Below are 24,590 nucleotides of genomic sequence, written 5' to 3' on the forward strand. Positions count from 1 at the left end.
AATTTAAAGGTCTATAATGTTTATAATAATTGGTGTATTTTAAATGATAGAGAGAATATCAACCATAAATCTAGAAAAAACGCATAAAACAAATGCTATAAATTGAGTTGCAGTTCAGGGAGTAAAATAAGTATTTGGTCCCCAAGCAATACATGACTTAGTACATAGTGGAGAAACCCTTATTGGCATGAACAGAGGTAAGACGTTTCTAGTAGTCAGGCTCCAGGTTTGCACACACCTCAGGAGGGATTTTGATCCACTCTTCTCTTTACAGGTCTTCTCTAAATCCTTAAGGTTTCTTGGCTGTCTTTATCAGCCAATAGAAACAGCCAACAAATATAGCTTTGGCTATAAGGGACACGAAAAATTTACAAATCAATCAGTTTGAGACAAAATTAGACTAGAACAGTGGTCTCCAAACTGTGGCCGGGGCTGGATGCGGCCCTTTGCTTGCCTGTATCTGGCCCTTGGGGCACTATTCCTCCCATTGTTACAAGACACTATCATGTCAACAGACACCAACAATGGGGCACCATTTCTCCTAATGACACCAATAGGACACTATTTATCCCTATGATACAAACTATGGAGCACTATTCCTCCCCTTAATACTAGGGTTGCACCGTTACTAGTATTGGTATCGGTTCTTCATCTGCAGATCAAAGGGATGAACAAATGTTCCTCTGTTTAACCCCTTATTAACCCCTAATTTACTCTAATCAGCCTTAATTAACTCCCTACTCTCCTCCATTTAATTATTATTTTCCTGCTTTTTTTTTGTTTTTGTTCACGTCTATTTTATAAACGATAAACAATTAAAACGTTTTTTTTTGTTTGCTTTGTTAGTGAATATTTTTGCACATATATTTTAACATATATTTACACATGTCACATTGAAAAAGCGCAAAATTAAAAACAAAAATCAATTTATTTCATTTGTAAATAACTTTTCAATGCTTTGTACCATTGCTGACAGCTGAAGTGAAAACAAAACAGTTGTATTTGATATTGGCAGGTACTAAAAAAAGTATTGGTACTTGTAAAAAAAATGGTATCGGTGCATCCCTACTTAATACCAAACGTGACAATGTTTATTTCTGCCGATGCCAGGAATATTTTTACTCCCGCTGGCTACAATCCGGCCCCCCTAAAGTCTAAAGGACCCTAAACAGGCCCTTTGCTTAGAAAGTTTGTAAACCCCTGGACAAGAAGGTACCTAGTTATCTTTGAAATTGTCCACTAATCCCCTAAAGATTAAATTAGATTCCCTCCTCGTCCCTAACAATACTTTTAAAAACACATCAGCAAATTTTTAAGCATCTAGGGATAACAAACATCTCTGCAAATATAACCTCCAAATTCTGCATTTTTATTACATTTTGTTTTGAGAGCTTTCACCACAGGGACAGGCCAATGTAAACATTGCTTGTCTGTTCTATATCTCTAGATCAGTCTTTCTCAACTTGAGTTCCTCTTGAGGTTCCTTCAGCTCTAACCTACACTGACCACCAAACCAAAGTGGCAATTTTCTACTGACCACCACCTTTACTTGGACCACTAGTGTTAGTAGACACCATCACTGGTGGTTCACTGTCTGCAATTCTTTTCTGTTGTAATTTATTTGATTTTAAGATCAATACTGAAATCATTTTTTCATATATAGCAGGTGGGTGTTCAATTGTGTGCGCTATATTCAAGGTACACCACATTCTTTTTTTCCTTTAACCTTTCTACAATTTAATGATCATGTTAATGTACCATGAGCTGCAAGTATATTCATTTTTAGCAGAGGTTCCCCGGGACCTGAAAATTATTTTAAGAGTAACCCCTTGCTCTAGACCGGGGGTCTCAAACTGGTGGCCCTCCAGCTGTTGCAAAACTACAAGTCCCATGAGGCATTGCAAGGCTGACAGTTACAAGCATGACTCCCACAAGCAGAGGCATGATGGGACTTGTAGTTTTGCAACAGCTGGAGGGCCACCAGTTTGAGACCTCTGCAACAATCGGTGAAACAAGGAAAGGATCTGCGTTATATACCTGTATAAGCCAATGTCTACACTGCTAGGAGCCATAAATTATTAATTCAATGCTGCAAAACACTTGTACAATAGTTGGAGATCACAAACTGCTATAGGCGAGTTCTACACTGGCTTGGATCCCTTCTGGAGAGTACATATTTACAGCGGGTAAAACAAGTATTGAACACATCACCATTTTTTTTTGTTTCTTTGTATGTATTAATTGCATGGGTTGTTACCGACATTTGGTGAAAATTTCATGTCAATAGCACCTTTAGAAATATATTGAACAGGAGCAAGTCCCGGCGTATCAAATCAGGCCTGCCATATGCAAAAAATTTACGGTGCGCTTGCCTATGCTGATATGTGAGTACTTCTCTCATTAATCAAGAGTTTACCTGATCAATCCACTGTTTAACTTTGGGAGCATGAGGAGACACAATCTGGCAATCTGTTTGCGGGCTATATACAATAGATTAATGACTGTAATATGAAGTGGAGCAGGGAAAGTTCCTTCAACAATTGCTCTCAAAATACAAATCAGCGGATCTAGTGGTACCTTAAGGCAGTGGTCATCAACCCTGTCCTCAGGGCCCACTAACAGGCCAGGTTTTATGTATTACCTTGGGGAGATGCAGACTAGAATACTGCAATCACTGAGCAGCAAATGATATCACCTGTAATGTATTTCAGTTATCTTGCAAACCTGGCCTGTTAGTGGGCCCTGAGGACAGGGTTGATGAGCACTGCCTTAAGGGATACGTCAGTAGAAATAAGATCTATGACCCCCTTCCAATACCCAAGAAGCTGGGCGGAGAGGTTTTTAAAATGTGACAGCTATGGGGGAGAAGAACCCCCGCCCACTGTATCACATGGTGGAAGGGTTGCATAGTAAACTGTATTTAGGATGTAACACGTTACGAAAGATGAACCCTATAAATTAAACAACTATGTGGAGCAAATGCAAACACCAAGGCTAAAGTTGTTTGAACCAAACCTCAATTGTGATGGATAACATGCACTATATATAATTGTAAAAGGAAATATAACTGAAGATGTGTGAAAGATATAAAAGACCAATTAGAATAAAAGAATGACATAAAATGTATTAATCAGATAAAAGTACCAATATGCATTTTTTTTAAGATAATTGTTCTTTCATGTCCCAACATCCCCTGCTCCTTTTTTGCAGCGTTTTTCCAGGGTAAGGAGCAGCAGAGAAGTTGTGATAGCCAATGGTGAGCAGTTAACCTTCTTACAACAGTAACACACATTTAAGCTTTCTGCTCACTGTTCAATGTCATGTATGTGTTTTTTCTGAAATCTCAGTTGGGCTTAAAATCTGTAAATAATAGCCTTCATAGAAAATAATTTTTAAAGGCACAAATTCAATGAAAAGCAGGACTCCTTCATTACTTGTGCACTTTTCAATGTCCTCTTAGGTGTCTCAGGATCTCTAACAAGCACACAGTAATGTCTAACCCACTCCCATCCACACCTAATTATTGGTCTATTAAAACGGAACTTCAGTCATTTTTCAACTTTCCATCTATTAAATCTTCTGCCCTTGTTGTTTTAACTTTGGATAGTAAAACATTTTTTTTCTGCCAGTAAAGCGCTATGAGTGTAAATATAATGAAAATACTAACAAAATAAACTGGGCCTATACCATTACTGGGGGGCCACAACAAACAATTCATCAAATTCAAAATTGCATGTAAAAATCTGAATACAGTACAAATTAAACAAAGTGCCAAGTACTATCAAAATAAATTGATATAGTGTGAAAACAATGTGAAGAAATATGGAAGTGCTAAAAAGTGAAACAAAATTGTTTTTTATGACAAAAATGTTCAAAAATGCTAAAGATTATAATCTGAATGGAATTCAACACCCACCACCCAAAAAAAGTCTCTGAAAATTAAATAATAGAAACAATGGTGAAGAACTTTCGCCAAGTGAGTAGATGAAACACCAGGTAGATGAAACTTCTAAATGAGTGTCGGGACCACCACCAAAGCATCAGAGGGGGCTTACCGGAACCAGGTGACTTGAAAAGACATACGTCTTACAAGTCCCAGAAAGCTTGTATAGCCACCAAGGCTGGCAGGATGGATCCTCAAATGTTCTCGACTTCCATTGGGGGAGGGGAGAGGAGAAAGGGTAGAGATCCTGTCGTAACCTCAAACGTCCAGACTCATCAACAGGCCAACCGGATAGAATTACATACCATGGGAGAAATAAAGCTCACATGGCATGATATCGTTTAAAACATAAATTTATTGAAAAAAAATATATAACAGAAACACTCACATTTGTGAAGATCAGAATGAGCTCAAAACAGTATGGTAAACGCGGTAATCGTAGGGAGTCCACCCAACATGTTTCGGCTAACGAGTCTTCATCTGGGGTGTGGAGCCCCCCTACCTCACCGCTATTTAAACTAAAAATGACCCCCACTGGGAGTATCACAACACAGGAAGTGCCCATTGATATCACTTCCGGTTCAGGGGAAAACATGGGGTGTATATAAATTTTATAGTGTTCTGGTCAGTGGTATTAAACCACAAGTGCTGATTTAGTAGCATTCCAGTATAAAATTGATAGAAATAGTAAATTAGACAAGTAAAAGACCTCAATATAAGTAAATGACCAGCCGACCCGGAAGTGCTCGGAATGTAACCAAGCCTCGGGGTCAGCCTGGCCAAATGGGCAGGTCAAAGCGCCATCGCGCTCCGCCCGCCAGGCGTGTCCGGATGACATGGCCGTGCGCAATAGCGGAAGTCACAGGGGAGTGACCGCTTGCGCACCAAGCCTCGCTTTCAAACAGCGTGTCTATAGGTCGGAGCGTCATCACGCCCCACCTATCGGATTCGACATCCGGAATTTAGATCGAGCCCGTCATGGTCGAAAGCTGCGCACGCGCATTCACCCCTCGGGACTCGGCTACGTCATCACGCCAACTCGTCTACCTAATTCAACTTCCTGCAATTGGGGGAGGGCCCCAACAAGTCAGGGAAGGCCAGGACCACCTCCCGACGTTCACCTAACCCGGGTCAGGTGTCAGCAAAGGTGGAAAAGTTAAATCTTGGGAAGTAACACAAATTGTGAACATTTACACATTCGGAATGAAATTAAGAGTAAGATAATGCTAAAATTTGTATGAGGGCTGTAACCACAACCATATAGTGTTAAAAAAGCGACACTACCAATGGGGGCATCCCGAACAATCTATATAAAACACCCACGGAGCCTGAGATGGGATGTTCACCCTCAACAGGGTGAGTCTGAACTTGACACCTGGTTCACTTATTTTAATGATGCTGGCATCAAGTTTCTAGACTTCCTTATTTCAAGGAAACGTACTAGACTTTCAGTCCTTGATCGAGAGATTAAGGACCTTAAAGACAAACTACTTTCCTTTAAAAATTCGGTTGAATATAATACTTTGTCTTCCAATTTGCAAGCTCACCTTGTAAAGGAGGACAAGGAACAAAGAACCAAAAAACACAAAAAATATTCCAGAGATTGTGGTGACTATAAAGCTGGGAAAGTGTTTGGATGGCAGAAGTCCACCGTGGCACCTATTTTGGAGACTGCAATGGAAACTAACGCCCAGGATACGGGTACAGCAGCCTCCGCCCATGAACATTCTGATCATCCTAAACCGACAGCTGTTAAGGGGCGAGCTCAGGATGCGCGTCCCTCCTCACGTAGAGGCCGACATCCTAGCACACATACCCATAGCAACCAACAAAGAGGGAGGGGTCATTATTCTAGGAGTAGGGGTAGAGGTGGTAATAGGGGTGATCATCGGGTTCAAGATGATCATCGGTATTACGATCGGGAGAGTTCCCACTACAATGGCTCCCCGGGTCGTGATTACGATTCTCCCCATTACTCCCAACATCAAAATCCACCTTACTACAGACACCCCCCTGTCTCAACATATAACAGATATTCCTCCCTGCGGGATCAACATAGTGAGAATGTCTATCCATTCCCTAGTGCCGGCTATGGCCCATCCCCCTACAAACGACCTTACTCTGGACCACTCGGGGTTTTCACGAGGCCCCTCAAAACAACAAAAGAGGTCCGGAAACAAGAGAGGGTCCAGAGGAGGGAGGAGGATTCAGAGACGAAAAGAGGCAAAGAACTTAACTTGTCAGGGGGTTTTCAACCTGAGTGACACTGTTCTCACTCAGGAAGAGAAAATCATCCTTAACAAAGGACTTAAATTTGCCCCTCCGTGCAAACTAAACAAGTTCGATACTTTTATCGACATTCAAAAGTACATCAGGAAAATCAATGTCCAGAGGTACATCATCTCTAATCCCTCTAGGAATGTAGCCAGGGCGGCAACGTCTGGCACTGTCCATTCAGGCTTATCCAACCCCTCCCTTTTCAGTCCCCCAACACAGCCCTCACCAGCTATTAATCTGTTCAAAGAATTAGTGTTGAGAGATCTAGCCAACGTTCCATTAAAACGTAAATTCCCCAATCCCTTACCCTCAACAGGCCTAAAGACTCTATGTGACAACAGAAACTTAGTCATCCGCCCCGCTGATAAGGGCGGTGGCATCGTCTTATTGAACAAATCTGACTATATCCACGAAATGCATCGCATTTTGGGAGATCATGAGACATACATTGAATTACCAGGTAACCCTACACATAAGTACAAGAAAGAGTTACAACGACTGGTGTCTAAAGGGTATAATTCTTATATTTTAAACAAAAAAGAGAGATCATTTTTAGTCCCACTTGCTCCACGTATACCCGTTATGTATTACCTGCCGAAGGTCCATAAGGACCCCCTACATCCCCCTGGTCGGCCAATAATTAGTGGCATCGACTCTGTCACCTCAAAAATTGGAAAGTATATTGACTTTTTCCTCCAGCCATCAGTCACTAAGATGCCGTCCTATTTGAAGGACACCAAGGATGTGATAAAATTACTTTCTAATGTGTCTTATTCAGGTGATCTCCTCATGGCAACTGCGGACGTTGCATCACTTTACACCTGTATCCCACAAAATATGGGCATTGATGCGGTTAAAAGTTTTCTCGACAGAGATGTTTCCCTTGCCACTCCCCAGGTGGACTATATTATCGAACTAATTGAGTTCGCAACTCAGCACAACTACTTCTGGTTCGATGGTAGATTTTACCGGCAACATAAAGGTGTCGCAATGGGAGCTAAGTTCGCTCCCAGTCTGGCTAATTTATTTATGGCCAAATGGGAGGAGGATGTCGTCTATGCTATGCAGAGCCCACACCTTCTATTGTGGGCTCGCTACATAGATGACATCCTCCTCCTATGGACTGGGACTTCGGACGATTTGGCAAATTTTTTTGCGACCCTTAATAATAATAACATGAACATTGTCTTGTCTTTTGAAGCAAGCCTATCTTCCATCCATTTTTTGGACCTGACTATTGAGAGAAGAGAAGGCCAATTTGTATTCAGTACCTATTTTAAATCCACCGATCGGAATGGATATATTCCTACCGATAGTTGCCATCATGCCCCTTGGATCAGATCAGTCCCTAAAAGTCAGTTCCTGCGATTGCGGAGGAACTGCAGTGATCTTAATACCTTTAAGATCCAAGCAATGTCTCTCAAAAATAGATTTTTGGAGAAGGGTTACAAATCCTTAGATCTGGATATGGAAATAAATAATGCTTGTCTTGCCGATCGTCAAACACTCTTAGAGGACAAACCGAGACAGGTCAATGAGGATTTTAAATGGTCGTTCATGACATCTTTCTCGATTCAACACAAACACATCAGAAAGATTTTTGAACACCATTGGGACGTCTTAAAAACAGATAAGATTTTGGGCCCTATATTGCCCGAAACCCCTAAGGTGGTCTTTAGGGGTGCCCCGTCCCTTCGCAACAGACTTGCACCTAATGTAGTTAATCCCCCCAGTAAACCTTCCTTTTTTCACAATTGGACTGGTTTTCATCCCTGTAAGAAATGCTTGGTCTGCCAATATAACACCAATGGTAGGAGAGCTAGCCACACCTTTTCCTCTACGGTGACTGGCCGGTCCTACAAAATCAAACAGTTTTGCACTTGTGCGACTACGGGGGTAGTTTACCTCCTAACTTGCCCTTGTGGCAAACAGTATGTAAGACGTACTATTAGGTCTTTTACGACCAGAGTTTCAGAGCATATCAATCTTATCAAGGCGGGAAGTACTAAACATACTGTACCTCGCCATTATAGGGAATTCCACGATCGGAACCCTGAAGGTACCCAGTTTCTCATTATCGACAGATATGTGGCCCCCTGGCGGGGTGGATCAACCCTGAGGGGGGTCTCCCGTCGTGAGACTTACTGGATCTACGAATTGGGTTGCCACTTCCCACAAGGTATTAACGTGGAGTGGGACATCAATTCATTTATTAATCAGGCATAACTATTTGTGATCTCTCTTAATTATATTTTAATATTTATTTCTATTTTTATTTTATTTCATTTATTATTTTTATACACTAATTTCAGGTGTATATATATATCTTTTTAATTAATTTTTATTAAAATATATTTCATGCTGCGACACTATATCATATCGGACATTATACCACCACTTTACATATATTTGTGTATCCTGGTGGATGCCTCCAGGTTTAATGATATTTTTGTTATTAGCAGTCCTCTATGTTTATGGTGTTTTATATAGATTGTTCGGGATGCCCCCATTGGTAGTGTCGCTTTTTTAACACTATATGGTTGTGGTTACAGCCCTCATACAAATTTTAGCATTATCTTACTCTTAATTTCATTCCGAATGTGTAAATGTTCACAATTTGTGTTACTTCCCAAGATTTAACTTTTCCACCTTTGCTGACACCTGACCCGGGTTAGGTGAACGTCGGGAGGTGGTCCTGGCCTTCCCTGACTTGTTGGGGCCCTCCCCCAATTGCAGGAAGTTGAATTAGGTAGACGAGTTGGCGTGATGACGTAGCCGAGTCCCGAGGGGTGAATGCGCGTGCGCAGCTTTCGACCATGACGGGCTCGATCTAAATTCCGGATGTCGAATCCGATAGGTGGGGCGTGATGACGCTCCGACCTATAGACACGCTGTTTGAAAGCGAGGCTTGGTGCGCAAGCGGTCACTCCCCTGTGACTTCCGCTATTGCGCACGGCCATGTCATCCGGACACGCCTGGCGGGCGGAGCGCGATGGCGCTTTGACCTGCCCATTTGGCCAGGCTGACCCCGAGGCTTGGTTACATTCCGAGCACTTCCGGGTCGGCTGGTCATTTACTTATATTGAGGTCTTTTACTTGTCTAATTTACTATTTCTATCAATTTTATACTGGAATGCTACTAAATCAGCACTTGTGGTTTAATACCACTGACCAGAACACTATAAAATTTATATACACCCCATGTTTTCCCCTGAACCGGAAGTGATATCAATGGGCACTTCCTGTGTTGTGATACTCCCAGTGGGGGTCATTTTTAGTTTAAATAGCGGTGAGGTAGGGGGGCTCCACACCCCAGATGAAGGCTCGTTAGCCGAAACATGTTGGGTGGACTCCCTACGATTACCGCGTTTACCATACTGTTTTGAGCTCATTCTGATCTTCACAAATGTGAGTGTTTCTGTTATATATTTTTTTTCAATAAATTTATGTTTTAAACGATATCATGCCATGTGAGCTTTATTTCTCCCATGGTATGTAATTCTATCCGGTTGGCCTGTTGATGAGTCTGGACGTTTGAGGTTACGACAGGATCTCTACCCTTTCTCCTCTCCCCTCCCCCAATGGAAGTCGAGAACATTTGAGGATCCATCCTGCCAGCCTTGGTGGCTATACAAGCTTTCTGGGACTTGTAAGACGTATATGTCTTTTCAAGTCACCTGGTTCCGGTAAGCCCCCTCTGATGCTTTGGTGGTGGTCCCGACACTCATTTAGAAGTTTCATCTACCTGGTGTTTCATCTACTCACTTGGCGAAAGTTCTTCACCATTGTTTCTATTATTTAATTTTCAGAGACTTTTTTTTGGGTGGTGGGTGTTGAATTCCATTCAGATTATAATCTTTAGCATTTTTGAACATTTTTGTCATAAAAAACAATTTTGTTTCACTTTTTAGCACTTCCATATTTCTTCACATTGTTTTCACACTATATCAATTTATTTTGATAGTACTTGGCACTTTGTTTAATTTGTACTGTATTCAGATTTTTACATGCAATTTTGAATTTGATGAATTGTTTGTTGTGGCCCCCCAGTAATGGTATAGGCCCAGTTTATTTTGTTAGTATTTTCATTATATTTACACTCATAGCGCTACACTGTATATGGTTCCTAATTTTATTTTCCTTTGTCTAAGAGGTAGTGTCAGCTGCTTACTGTGTAACCTTTTTTCTCACACGATTATTGGGGCAGCGCTGTACTCATTTCCTATTTGATTTTCTGCCAGTAAACACCTTATACAGCCCACTTCCTGTTTCTTGTCTGGAAAAAAGCCTAGGCTTATGACATCATGCACAGCTCTCTCTCACTCTTGTGAGAGTTTGCCAGGAAGGGAGGGGGGTAAGTTATAAGAGGGCCAATCAGAGCTGCAGAGCTGGAGGTGTGCCTCTGTGTGTCTGTGTAAATCCAGGAAGTGAACAGGCAGCAGCTTCAGCTGCCCACAGTGAAAATGGATGCAGCCAGACTCAGTGCAAGGAGATTTCTGCAGCATATTTTGCAAGTACAGAATCACACTATATATAAAATAATATGCAAAGTGGTTGGAGGGCAGCTTCAGGAATGGCAAAGATTTTTATTACAAATTACGTGAGCAGACTGCAGTTCCTCTAAGTATGATGAGTCGCCATACCCAAGAGGTTGTGTAAAGGAGCAAGCTAGCTTGCTTCTTAAAGCGGAGTTCCACCCAAAAATGGGACTAACTCTTTAAGTGAAGGTGACCCCCTGACATGCTACATTTGGCATGTCTTTTTTTTGGGGGGGTGGGGGGGGGGAGCGGAAACCCTCTTTTTAGAGGGTTCGTGCTCCCACTTCCTCTTGGCACACCCGCAGTGCCGGAAGTCAGTTCCCCTCTCCCCACTCCCTCTCGGCAATCATCTGGGACACATCACAGGTCCCAGATGATTGCCCGGCCAGTCAAATCGCGCAGCGCGCATTGTCACTGTGGGCGCCCGGCTGTGGATTCACAGACGGATGCCCACAGTGGCAATGCCGGGGCCGCAGAGAGTAGGGGGAGACTAGCGGGGCTTCGTTCCCCCGCATCGCTGGACTATGGGCCAGGTAAGTGCCCGACTATTAAAAGTCAGCAGCTGCAGTATTTGTAGCTGCTGACTTTTAAATGTATTTATTTTTAATTGGAACTCCGCTTTAAAAAGAAATAGAAACACTATAACGTAAACCAATGAGAACAGATATATGGAAGCTCCCGAGGCTGGTCTCCCCTGAAAATATTGGGTTGCAATTTATGCTCTATTGTCTTCAGGATTTTCTAATTCGATGACTTGAGACAAATGAGAACATGAGTAGTTCTGAACAACACTGCCTGAATGCGTATTCCAGGTCGGTTAATTTACAGAAGGGAGAGTCAACCAGGCAAGTAGCATTTTAGCAGGTCAAGTATGGCATTCTACATTTCTTTCTCATTACAAGTTTCCATTCAGATCAACATATACCACATTAATTCAAATATGATGTACTAATTAGCTTTTCAGGAAGAAATAATGCAGAGAACATTCCCTCACCTCACTAGGTATCTCTGATCTGTGGAAGACACGGGGAAAGGGCTCTCCTGTAGGAACAGGTGCTGTGATGATGGCAGTACTTGTGTCCCGTTCCTGCAGACACGGAAAAAACAAAACATATTATAGTGTGGCTGTGTAAGCTCAAACCAAGTAAGCTGAAATCCAAAAAAACAGCTAAATACACAGATGAAATACATGTATTAACCACTTCAGCCCCGGAAGAATTTACCCCCTTCCTGACCAGAGCACTTTTTGCGATTCGGCACTGCATCGCTTTAACTGACAATTGCGCGGTCGTGCAACGTGGCTCCCAAACAAAATTGACGTCCTTTTTTTCCCCCACAAATAGAGCTTTCTTTTGGTGGTATTTGATCACCCCTGCGGTTTTTATTTTTTGCGCTATAAACAAAAATAGAGCGACAATTTTTTTAAAAAAGCATTATTTTTTACTTTTTGCTTTAATAAATATCCCCCAAAAATATATAAAAAACTATTTTTTTCCTCAGTTTAGGCCGATACATATTCTTCTACTTATTTTTGGTTAAAAAAAAAATCGCAATAAGCGATTACTGATCGGTTTGCGCAAAAGTTATAGCGTTTACAAAATAGGGGATAGTTTTATGGCATTTTTATTGATAATTTTTTTTTTTTTAAATGGCGGCGATCAGCGTTTTTATCGTGACTGCAACATTATGGCGGACGCATCAGACATTTTTGACACATTTTTGGGACCATTGTCATTTATACAGAGATCAGTGCTAAAAAAAATGCACTGATTACTGTGTAAATGACACTGGCAGTGAAGGGGTTAACCACTATGGGGCGGGGAGGGGTCAAGTATGTCCTAAGGAATGTTTCTGTCAGGGGGATGGGCTGTGTGTGTGACGTCACTGTTCTCTGCTCCGATAACAGGGAGCAGAGATCAGTGACACTGTCACTAGGCAGAACGGGGAGATGCTTGTTTACATTAGCATCTCCCCGTTCTTCCTCCCCGTGAGGCGATCGTGGGTATCCCCGCGGCGATCGAGTCCGCGTGACCCGATTCACGGAGCTTGCCGCTGGCACGCGCGCGCTGACCGCCTCTTAAAGGGGAACGTACTGGTACATGGTTTTGCCTGTACCCTTCTGCCGCAGTATATCTGCGTGAGGCGGTCGGCAAGCGGTTAAAGCCGTTTTACCTGCCAGTGGATTTATTTTTCTGTCCATCCAGTCCTGAGATTTTCACAGTTCTGTCACACAGCACAATCTTGTCTGGCACATTTACAGGTTTTGTCCCTCCCCCAGCCCATGACTGGACAGTGAAAAGTAAAGCAGCAGACTGACGAGCTAATCTCTGTCACTATACTCCTGCTACCTATTAGCATGTTTTGTTAGCACTGCAGCACAACTGACTGGCCCATTGTTCTGCTTCTCCTTCCCAAAATCTGAGCTTTGCTGTACAGGGGATTGTAAAAGTCTGATTCAAAGTCAAATTAAGGTATTTACACTGTATACATTTAATGCGTTAATAAATTCATAGATACATTATATTTTACATCTGCCTAGATTTCAGTTTTAAAGTAAAGTATAATGCCTCTGATATAAGCAGCTATTCTTTAACTCTCAGGCTGTATGCTTTTCTGAAAATTATATCCCTGACCCAAAGCTGGTATACATTCAGTGAGTCAAAAAAACAGGGCTTTCTTGCTACATTTTCTGCATTCCATTTAAAGCCCGAAGGCAGACAAAACTATTTTTGTCTGAATCAGAGGTGCAGGATTAATCGTTAAAAAATCGTGATCTCGATTCAACCCCCCTCACGATCTCTATGCAGAATTTCCTGATTCATTCATGTAACAAGTGTAGAGAGTTCTCTGCTCACAGAAAAAAACTGGGCAGTCTGACAATTTTTTTACAACATTGTCAGCACTAGTAAATAACTATAAATATTGTAATTTTTTGATTCTTAGCTCAAAGGGATGAACTTTAGTCTGGCATGAGGGAAGTTTAACCACTTAAAGTCTAAATCTTTTTTTGACACTTGTTTCTTACAAAGTTAAAATCAGTATTTTTTTCTAGAAAATGACTTGGAACCCCCGAACATTTTATATATATTTAGCAGAGACCCTAGGGAATAAAATAATGGTTGTTGCAATATTTTATGTCACACGGTATTTGCGCAATTTTTTGGGAAAAATACACTTCAATGAATTTAAAAAAAAATAAAACAGTAAAGTTAGCACGATTTTTACTTTTTTTGTGTGTAACGTGAAAGATCATGTTACGCCGCGAGGATCGCGATCTTTATTCTAAGCAAAAAATCATGATTCCCATTTTAGCCAGAATTGTGCAGCTCTGGTCTGAATAGAGAAATTCCTTCTCACTTCTGTCCCTATAAGGTATTAAATTGAGACTGGAAGTGTTGTAAAATCTTTCAGAGACACAGGGAACAGGGACACAGACAACAAAAATAGGATTTTTTAAAACGGCTTACCTGTAAAATCCTTTTCTTTCGATGGACATCACGGGACACAGAGCCTCAGTAATTACTGATGGGTTATATAGGGTATCACTGGTGATTGGATACTGGCACACCCTAACCAGGAAGTTCAACCCCCTATATAATCCCTCCCCCTTGCAGGGATACCTCAGTTTTGTAGCCAAGCAATATAGTGTATTAGAAGAGGGGCGGGACCTCTGTGTCCCGTGATGTCCATCGAAAGAAAAGGATTTTACAGGTAAGAGGTTTTAAAAAAATCCTATTTTCTTTCTCGAACATCACGGGACACAGAGCCTCAGTAATTACTGATGGGATGTCCCAGAGCAATGCTATCTGAGGGGGGGGAACCACAACCAAGTAGGGTGCAATCAGACCTGAGGACCCTGTACCGCTGCCTGCAGCACACTACGCCCAAAGGCGATATCCTCATGCCTTCTCACATCCACCTGATAGAATCTGGTGAATGTATGGACTGAAGATCAGGTTGCGGCCTTGCAGATTTTAGCCAGAGGCCCGGTGATGCACTGTCCAAGAAGCACCAATAGCCCTTGTGGAATGTGCCTTGATCTGAAACGGAGGAATCTTCTGTTTCAAACCGTAAGCTTGAATGATCAATTGTCGAATGCATTTAGAAATGGTAGCTTTTGATGCTGCTTGTCCTCTACTGGGACCTTCTGGCAGCACAAACAAAACATCCGTTTTGCGAATATGAGCAGTCACCTTCAGATAGGCCTTAACTGCTCTCACTACATCCAAAGAATTTAGTGATCTTTCTTCCGGAGAACAGGGATCTGGAAAAAAGGAAGGTAGAACAATGTCTTGGTTTAGATGAAAATCTGAAACCACCTTCGGTAAAAAACTAGGATGAGGGCGTAGTACCACTCTATCCTTGTGTACAATCAAATAAGGCTCTTTACAGGAAAGAGCTGCTAATTCTGATACTCTTCTAGCAGAAGAGATGGCCACCAGAAAAATTAACTTCCTTGTCAGCAAGACAAAAGGAATCTGACGTATTGGTTCAAAAGGCTGTTTCTGTAACACAGACAGCACCAAGTTCAAGTCCCAGGGGTTTAGGGTCGCCTTAACCGGAGGATTAAGACGCGTCACCCCCTGCATAAAGTTTCGGACCAAAGAATGCGAAGCAAGTGGCCGTTGAAATAATACTGATAAGGCCGAGACCTGGCCCTTGATGGTACTCAAGGCCAGCTTCATCTCTAATCCCAATTGTAGAAAATCAAGAATTCTACCAATCATATATTTTCTGGGATGCCAACCCCTGGATTCACACCAAGATATATAAGATATATAAGATATTTCCAGACTCTATGATAAATCATTCTGGAAGCTGGCTTCCTTGCATTGATCAAGGTAGATATCACAGGACCTGAAAGCCCACGACTCTTCAGAACGTGGGTCTCAATAGCCAAACCATCAAATTTAGCGTTTGTAAAGCAGGATGGAACACTGGACCTTGAGATAACAGGTCTGGGCGTACCGGTAGTGTCCACGGGGAACCCACCGTCATCCTTACTATTTCCGCATACCACGTCCTTCTGGGCGAAGCAGGGGCCACCAGAAGTACTGACTTCCTTTCCTGCCTGATCCTGCGAAGGAGTCGTGGCAGTAGCAGAATAGGCGGGAATGCATAAATCAGTGAGAACCAATGCCACGGAATCACCAACGTATCCGTCCCGCGTGCAAGAGGATCTTTTGTCCTTGCCACAAATCTGTCTATCTTTTTGTTGAATTGGGATGCAAAGAGATCTACATCTGGAACCCCCATCTTTGGCATATGGCCCAAAAGACATCAGGATGCAGAGACCATTCCCCTGGAAGTAACTGCTGACGACTTAAATAGTCCGCCTGCCAGTTCTCTATCCCCGGAATAAAGACTGCCGATATGCATGGCACATGCTTCTCTACCCAGACTAAGATCTGGTTCACCTCCTTTTGAGCAGCTCGGCTCCTGGTGCCTCCCTGATGATTGACATAAGCCACTGCTGTGGCATTGTCGGACTGGATCCTGACCGGGCAACCCTGTAGCTTGATAGTCCAGGTCTTTAGGGCAAGATATACCGCCCGGATCTCCAGAATGTGGGTGGGTAAGGTCCTCTCGGTCTTGGACCATACCCCCTGAACCGCAGACTGTTCCAGAACTGCTCCCCAATCCGACAGACTGGCATCTGTTGTTACCACCGTCCAGGTAACCGGCAGAAAGGATTTTCCCTTCTGCAGATTTTTGAGTATGAGCCACCAATTGAGGCTCTGACGCACCGCATGAGACAGGTGCATCGGAAGGTCTAATGCCTGAACCTTCTTGTTCCAGGCCGACAGAATACTGTGCTGCAGTAGTCTTGAATGGAACTGAGCATAGGGAACCGCTTCGAACGAAGACACCCTATTTCCAGCAGCCTCATACAAAGGCGGACAGAGGGACCCTTCTTGGTCCTGACTGCCAGGATCAGCTCCCTTAAAGCAGTGATCTTTGCCTGAGGTAGAAATACTTTCTCCTGGCTGGTATCTATGATCAGACCCAAATACTCCAGTCTTCTTACTGGTTTTAGGAAAGATTTTTCTAGGTTGAGGATCCAACCTAGGTGTTCCAGATACCTGACTGTGGTCCTCAAGTTCCCGTTCAAGGAGGCTACCGACCAGTCTATCAGGAGCAGGTCGTCTAGGTATGCTATGAAAGCTATACCCTGAGCCCTTAATCTGGCCAGAGGAGGAGCCAAGACCTTTGTGAACACTCGAGGTGCAGTGGCTATCCCAAAAGGCAGAGCCAAAAACTGGAAATGGCGCCCTCCTATCTCGAAGCGCAGAAACTTCTGATGAGCAGGAAAAATGGGCACATGCAGACATGCATCTCTGATGTCTATCGATGCCAGAAATTCTCCTCCCTGCAGGGTGGAGACTACAGTCCGAATTGATTCCATGCGGAAGGATTGAATCCTTAGGAATCGGTTCAGATCCCTTAAATCCAAAATGGGTCTGACATCCCCATTTGGTTTTGCACCGTAAAAAGGTTGGAATAGAAGCCCAATCCTTGATCCTTCGCGGGAACTACCATAATGACCTCCTGCGACAAAAGTCGCTCTAACGCTAGAAGGAACGACTGCTCTTTCTCTGGATCTCTGGGGACACTTGACCTGAGGAAACGAGGAGAAGGAAATTCCTGAAACTCCAGCTTGTACCCTAAGGATACCGTGGAGATTACCCATCTGTCCTGGAAATCCTCCTGCCAGAGCCCTGAGAACTGTCGCAGTCTTCCCCCACTTGAGCGAGCGGGGGCGCCCCCTCATGCAGAGGTCTTAGTGTTTTGCCTAGTAGGCTTCTTCCCCCAGGACTTCTTTTGTCCCTGGGGTTGACTCTTGTCTCTGGACTCAGACGGAGGAGACCGTCGAGACTGCCTGGAGGCTGAAGCCCCCGGCGCTGGGGAAAGAGTCCGTTTGAAAGAGAGATGCTTACTCTTCTTCTTAACAGGTAAGAGAGTGCTTTTCCCACAAGAGATTCTCTTGATATAGTTATCCAAGTCCTTTCCAAACAACCTTTCACCACGAAATGGAAACCCAGCCAGGAGCTTCTTACATGGTGCTTCGGCTGACCAACTTTTCAACCAAAGGATTCTACGTATATGCACTAACCCCAGCGACAGACGAGAGGTTTGCATGATAGAATCTCTGATGGCGTCAACAACATAACATAAGGCCGCTGGAAGGTTAGCCAACCCCTGAGCCTGCTGTTCAGGTAAAACCTTGATGACCTGCTTAACATGGTCTCTTAGGTATTGACAGACTCCAATCGCTGCTACTGCAGGTTGAGCCACTGAGCCTGCTAAGGAGAAAACATCCTTCAATAGGGATTCCATCTTTTTATCCACAGGATCCCTGAGCATCTGAGCATTGTCTACAAGACAAGTCAGACTATTATTTAAGGAGGAAATGGCGGCATCAATGGCCGGTACTCCCCACATTTTCATAAACTTTTCTTCCATAGGATAAAGTGTTGAAAACTTTTTCGGCGGAAAAAAACGTTTATCTGGGTGATCCCACTCAGCATAAAGGAGCTTTTCAAGTAAATTATGAACAGGAAAAGCTTGTGCTGTTTGAGGAGGTTTCAGTGACCCTAAAGAAGAAGAGGACTCTTTTAACTGATTCAGATATGGGCAACTTAAATGTGGAGCAGACCAATCCAGTAAGGATCTGCACTAAGACTTTCTCCTCTTGGGAAGTCGCAGAGGGTCCCTCTTCACATGATTTCTCCGAAGAGGAATCATCCGTCCCATCCCGATCCTCTGAAAGGGATTCCTCTCCTTTATCCCAGAGCTCCTCTTCCTGAGGGTCTTGGGGAACAGAGGAAGGCCTAGTGCGTTTTCTTGCACTGAGTGAAGACGTAATCACGGCCATTAATCTTTCCTCTAAACCATTAATGGCTGAGGAAAAAACCTCCTGTGTAATGTATACAGGGGCTGAAGTGCCAGAAGCAGGTATAGCCCCTGACCCCGACGGCTCTCTCTGGCTAGCCGTCCCTGGCCCCTCAGGGGGGGAGGATGCTGCAGACAGGGGGCCCTCAGAACCTGAACGAGATCCCCTAGAGTCTCTGGTTCTTGGGGTGCTTGAACCTCTTCTACCCATAGTGCAAAGCAACAAGGTGGAGGTATCACAAGATGAACACTGACTGCTGAGCGATGTAGTCTGGCTAAAAGCTGTGCTACCCAATGCCCAGTCTGGTGTTACTTTAGTAAATGCTGCCTAGGAGAATGCCTGTGTCCCACCTTACATGCGACCGTCAGCTCTGTGTCCCTCCAGAAGGCTTAGTGCACCTGCAATCAGTGCCTTTAATAGCCTGCAGCCGGTCCTGTGGGCGTCTGAGCACGCTGTGCTGACGCTGCGCCCCCCCTCTACCGCTTCCCGCGCTAGCCAACCCTTCTGAACCAACATGGGGGAGGCTGGGGGAGGGGGAGGAGGGAGAGAGGCCGGTAGTGATGGGCCCGCCCTGTGCAAACGGCGGCGGCCGCGCCAGCGGTGAAAATGCTGTGTCAAACCGCCTTACAGATCACCTGCGGCCCACCCTAGTCTGGGGGGAGATATCCCTGAGGAGAGCCCCCCATCCATCCTACCTGGAGCCGGCCGGAGGAGTTTGTGCAGCGTCGAACACTTGAGACAGACATCAGCATGAGAAGGTTTGTGCTCTTGTCAGCCCCCGGTGGTCACAATAGGCATAGCATGAATTTACCTTAAAGGAGAAACCTACTAGAATTTAAAAATTCTGTGGAATCTCCCTTACCTTATCCAGCCGCAGGGTTTGTTGTACAGACCCAATCTTCGCCTCTCACGGTCGGCTCCGTTTGAAAAAACCGTCAGAGACTGGGGCCCCCTACGAATAGGGGGATCCAGAGTTCTGGCCCTGTAAAGCACCCAGCTAGAAATTAGGCTAGAAAAACCATTTTCTAATATGCAGGGTCCAGCTCTCTAAAAAGATGCATAGTTGAGTCGCTTAGCCTTGTTTTCACTTCCTATGCAAATTTATTCTGCAGAAGGGCAATGACCCCAAACATACAGCCAATGTCAACTATCTTCAGTTTACAGAGGGAGTAAACCCTGCAATCCTTAAGGTGATTTTCATCTATTTTGTTCTAATCACTTGTTAGAATCCAGCCACAATCGAATATTAGTTTTACTTTTTTTTAAACTTTGAAAAATGTTGTCTTCCGAGATAAGGCGGCGCCATCTTCAGTACTATTTTCTGAGTCTGTTTCGGTGTCTGATTTACGCTCTTTCACGTTTCCCTTCGCCGCAATCTTGCGCAGGCACAATCGTGTAAGCCTCGTTCTCGATCCAACATTACTATGACAACCGCCGCTCAAAGCCGAGTTTGCTGAATCATAGAATCATGCTTAGCTGTTCTAGGTATGTGTGCCTGTCAGTCCTGCTTCAGCTGATCACCGCTCTAGGATGCAGCACAACTGCCAAGGTTTATCCCCCCCATGTGATGTCACACGGTCACCCGGGGAGTACCAGGAAGCTAGAAAACACTGCAATCTCGTGAGTTTAAATGGCTGTGTCACAGAAAAAGGAAATCCCATTCATGGCATCCTGTCAATGGACGGATGGCACACAGAGCTTGCCGTCAATCAAGGGAAGGAAAAGCGCATGCGCCAGTGACATCCTTAATCAAAACGGGACATATTACAACAAAACAAGTAAGGAGACAGTTATATGCAGCGACTATGAGTGTTTATTTTACGAGGATTACAATACGATAAAGTTGTGTAGGGAGAGTTTGCTTCCACATTAAAGAAGAAAAAGGAGTCCTGGAAGTAGTGGTTTGCCCCCCACAGAGCCCTGATCTCAACATCATTGAATTTGTCTGGAATTAGAGGATATGAGGCAGCCGACATCCACAGATAATCTGTGGTTACTTCTCCAAGTTGTTTGGAACAACCTACATGCTGAGTTCCTTCAAAAACTGTGTGCAAATGTACCTTAAATAACTGAAGAATTGATGTTGTTATGAAGGCAAAAAAGTATTGAAGAATTGAATATTGATTTTAATTTCTCTTCTCTTTATTTACTTTCCATTTTGGTAATTGAGTAAAAAAACAAAACTATTAGCACTTCTATTTCTGAAAGCATTCTTCATTTACAACATTTTTACACAACTGCCTAACATTTGCACAGTAATAAATAAATTGATTATATATATATATATTTTATATATACACACACACACGGCTGGAGTTAGCCTTTAAGGCTGCAGCCACATCTTAGCGTTGCGTGATTGCATGTTTTTCATGCTTTTTATTCCATTTAAACTGAGCTGACTTACACCTTTTGGTGCATTGAGCGCCTAGAGTTTTGCCATATCTGCTAGCCACCAAAAAATGGACATAAGTGGAACAGACGTAAATAGACATTCATTTACATCTGATCAAATCTGTTCAAGGCCTCGTTCATAAAAGTGTACTGCAGCATACACCCATGCACGGGCCGAATTTGCCCGCATGGGGATGCACAGGCGATCTGTGCATCCCTGTGTAGGCAGTCCTATTCAAGTCAATAGGGATGCAGTGGCTGCTTGGATACAGCCATGTAAATGCATGACCTGAATGCACACTGTTGGAGTTTAGAGACGCACATCTGCATGGCTGTTTGTGCAGCTGTTGCTTCCCAACTGACATGAACAGCCTGCATGGGGAACGCGGCCCTCGCATGGGTGAATTCTGTAGAGCGCCCATGTAAACGAGGCAGGACCAGACTGAAAGCCATTGTGAAAGGTCATTACTGAGTTAACTTCAGTAGAATAAACTAACACTAACATAATACAAACACTTAAAGGAGGTGGAAAAAAAAAAAAAAACTCACAATGATTTTTGAGATAACTGTAGTGATATGATGGTCATGTCTTTCCAATATATCTTCTGGATCTTCTTCAGCAAAATGAACTCGTGTTCCAGCAACTTTTGACTTTTTGGATGGTCCTGGTGTTAGAATTGGAGGCAAGTCAGGGAAACCTGAAACAAAACAAATATTGGAGGATGTTTTTTGCATGCATTTTAGTAATCTTATTTATCCAAAAGCTAGTTAGACTTTTCTTCCATTTTAATACCATAATATGGCAACTCAACTGATACTAATGCAAATTATATATTTTAAAACGGGTGGTAAAGCCCGCTTTGTTATTTTTTACCTACAGATAAGTCTATAATAAGGCTTACCTGTAGGTAAAATGAATATCTCCTAAATGTGCACCCTTCAGGAGATATTCACCCTGCGTGCAGCCGCTGATGTCACCAGCGCATGCACTCTGAAGGCCCGGCATACCGTGCTGGACCTTCAGAGCTTCTTGCCAGAAACTAGGGCTCCCACAAGCACGTGTGGGAGTGACGTCATCGTGACTCTTGCCACTCACAGTGCCGAAGCCGGCGAACGCAGAAGAAAGGCCGGGGGAAAGGTGTCAGCCCTCTCAGCGGTGACTGGGCACCACCGGAAGGGCTTCGTTCTAAGGTAAGTGCTTCATAATGTGCTAGTATGTGATGCATACTAGCACATTATGCCATTGTCTTACAAGTGTTTTTTTTTTTTGTTTAATTCTGCAGCGGTTTACTACCGCTTTCAGCAACAACAAAAAAAATTCTATGTGAACAAGGCCATAGGTTTCCATATCATGGAAACAGATTACATTTAATAGAGTAATAATTAAACACTTGATTTTTTTTATAAGGGACAATATTCATGATCTATAAAAAAAATAGCCTATTTTAAAAATAAACAAACAATCTAGTAGGAAATGTACTCAAAAGCAAAATGAAAATATTATGAAAACTCAATTAAATAAACAGGTGAAATGCATACTTGGGGAAAAAAAGGTTAACGTGAAGCTTGCACTAACAATTAACATCCATAATAAATTGTAGTTTGAAGGGTAAATAAAATTGAGTAGAAATATTTACCTTACCCTGGCTTCCACATGACAGGGAAGAGTGATTTCATGATATTTTTGGCTAGATCCCAGGGAATGCTGAATATCCCAAAATCTCACAAAAAGACGCTGCAGCACAATGCAGCAACCTCTTCTCATGGGATGTTGCAATTTATTAAAAGGAGAGGGGGGCCTAATGTGTAAGGCTAAAACACAATTTTGCAATGCAGTGTGTTGTAGTAATGTGTGTTGCATGCGTTAGTACGCAGAAGTGCCATTCATTTCTAATTCATTTTGAATTCCAGCGCACCACAACACATAACACTGCATCAGAAATAATAATTCATGCCTGTTTTTTAGTCCATATCTGTGCTTTGGCAGCCTCTTTAAAACACACAGTAAGGCATGACACAACAATGACCTTGTTTTTTGGTGAAGGGCTGCTTTCAAGCAACCCAATCGTCAGTCAAAAAAAAAACAAACAATCACAATGAATAAAACGAATTTCCCCAGCAGGTGGTGACTTCAGTCTTCATTCTCCCGCGGTAGTATGGCCCCCCTTTGGTATCAGACAATTATGACTGTGTCAGATGCATGGTCCACGACTGCTCTCTGTGGGTCCAACTACCAGCACAGTAGTGGCATAACAGCCAGCTTGTGAAAATACAGCATGCAGCAAGGCGTCACACTTTACATTTTTTGAGCTAGTGGCAGATTAGCTTTAGGTACACCTGGAAAGACAGAAATGTGGAACCTGCCATTGCTGTCCTCTTCTCCTCCTTTTCGTCACAAAACGAATCACCTGGCTGTCATATTGATCTTCTGGTGGTCATTGATTTAACACTTTCATGACTAAGCCTATTTTTGAAATTGGGTGTTTACAAGTTAAAATCCATATCTTTTGCTAGAAAATTACTTAGAACCCCCAAACATTATATATATATTTTTTAGCAGAGAATCTAGAGAATAAAATGGAGATTGTTGCAATATTTTATATCACACGGTATTTGTGCAGCGGTGTTTTAAACGCAAATTTTTGGAAAAGGCACACTTCCATGAATTTTAAAAAATCCAAACAGTAAAGTTACCCCAATTTTTTTGTATAATGTGAAAGATGATGTTACGCCGAGTAAATAGATACCAAACATGTCACGCTTTATAATTGCACGCACTCGTGGAATGGCGACAAACCATGGTAGCTATGAATTTCCATAGGCGACGCTTAAAATTTTTTTACGGTTACCAGGTTAGAGTTACAGAGGAGGTCTAGGGCTAGAATTATTGCTCTCGCTCTGTCGATCGCGGCGATACCTCACATGTGTGATTTGAACACCATTTACATATGCGGGCGCTACTTCCGTATGCGTTTTCTTCGCTGCGCGAGCTTGCGGGGACAGGGGCGCTTTAAAAAAATTTTTTTTTTTTTTTTTTATTTATTTTTAGACTTATAAATTGTGTTTTAAAACAAAATGTTTTTTTTTTTTACTTTTATTGCTGTCACAAGGAATGTAAACATCCCTTGTGACAGTAATAGGTGGTGACAGGTACTCTTTATGGAGGGATCGGGGGTCTAAAAGACCCCCGATCCCTCCTCTGCACTTCAAAGTATTCAGATCGCCGAAAACGGCGATTCTGAATACTGTGTATCTTTTTAAATTCGGCGCCATTGGCAGCCGAGTAAACGGGAAGTGACGTCATGAGGTCGCTTCTGCGTTTACATTGAGAAGGCTGGAACAAAGCCGCCCACAGCTTCGTTCCAGCCCGCCCACAGCCGCCGGAGGCAGCCGATTGGACACCGGGCCTACCGATCACACGGGAGTCCCAGTAAGAGCGGCGGGAGGCGGCGGGAGGGGGGGGATGTCCCCTCCCGCTCCTCCGGTATAACAGCCGAGCGGCTTTTAGCCGCATCGGTTTTTATATACAGGTAGCCGATCGCCCGCT

General features: G+C 43.3%; 1 protein-coding gene across 1 annotated transcript in view; it reads right to left on the reverse strand.

Moving 5' to 3' along the window:
* Window positions 1–24,590, reverse strand: part of RPAP1 (RNA polymerase II associated protein 1) — a 126,595-nt gene that overhangs the window by 96,291 nt on the left and 5,714 nt on the right. Inside the window, exons 3-4 of the mRNA XM_073609591.1 lie at window positions 21,593–21,741; window positions 11,753–11,845 (exon numbers count right to left, since the gene is read on the reverse strand). Coding sequence (XP_073465692.1) covers window positions 11,753–11,845; window positions 21,593–21,741 — 242 coding nt within the window. The remainder of the gene's footprint in view (window positions 1–11,752; window positions 11,846–21,592; window positions 21,742–24,590) is intronic.

This window comes from Aquarana catesbeiana, linkage group LG13 (genome assembly GCF_042186555.1).
Source record: "Aquarana catesbeiana isolate 2022-GZ linkage group LG13, ASM4218655v1, whole genome shotgun sequence".
Taxonomy (NCBI): Eukaryota; Metazoa; Chordata; class Amphibia; order Anura; family Ranidae; genus Aquarana; species Aquarana catesbeiana.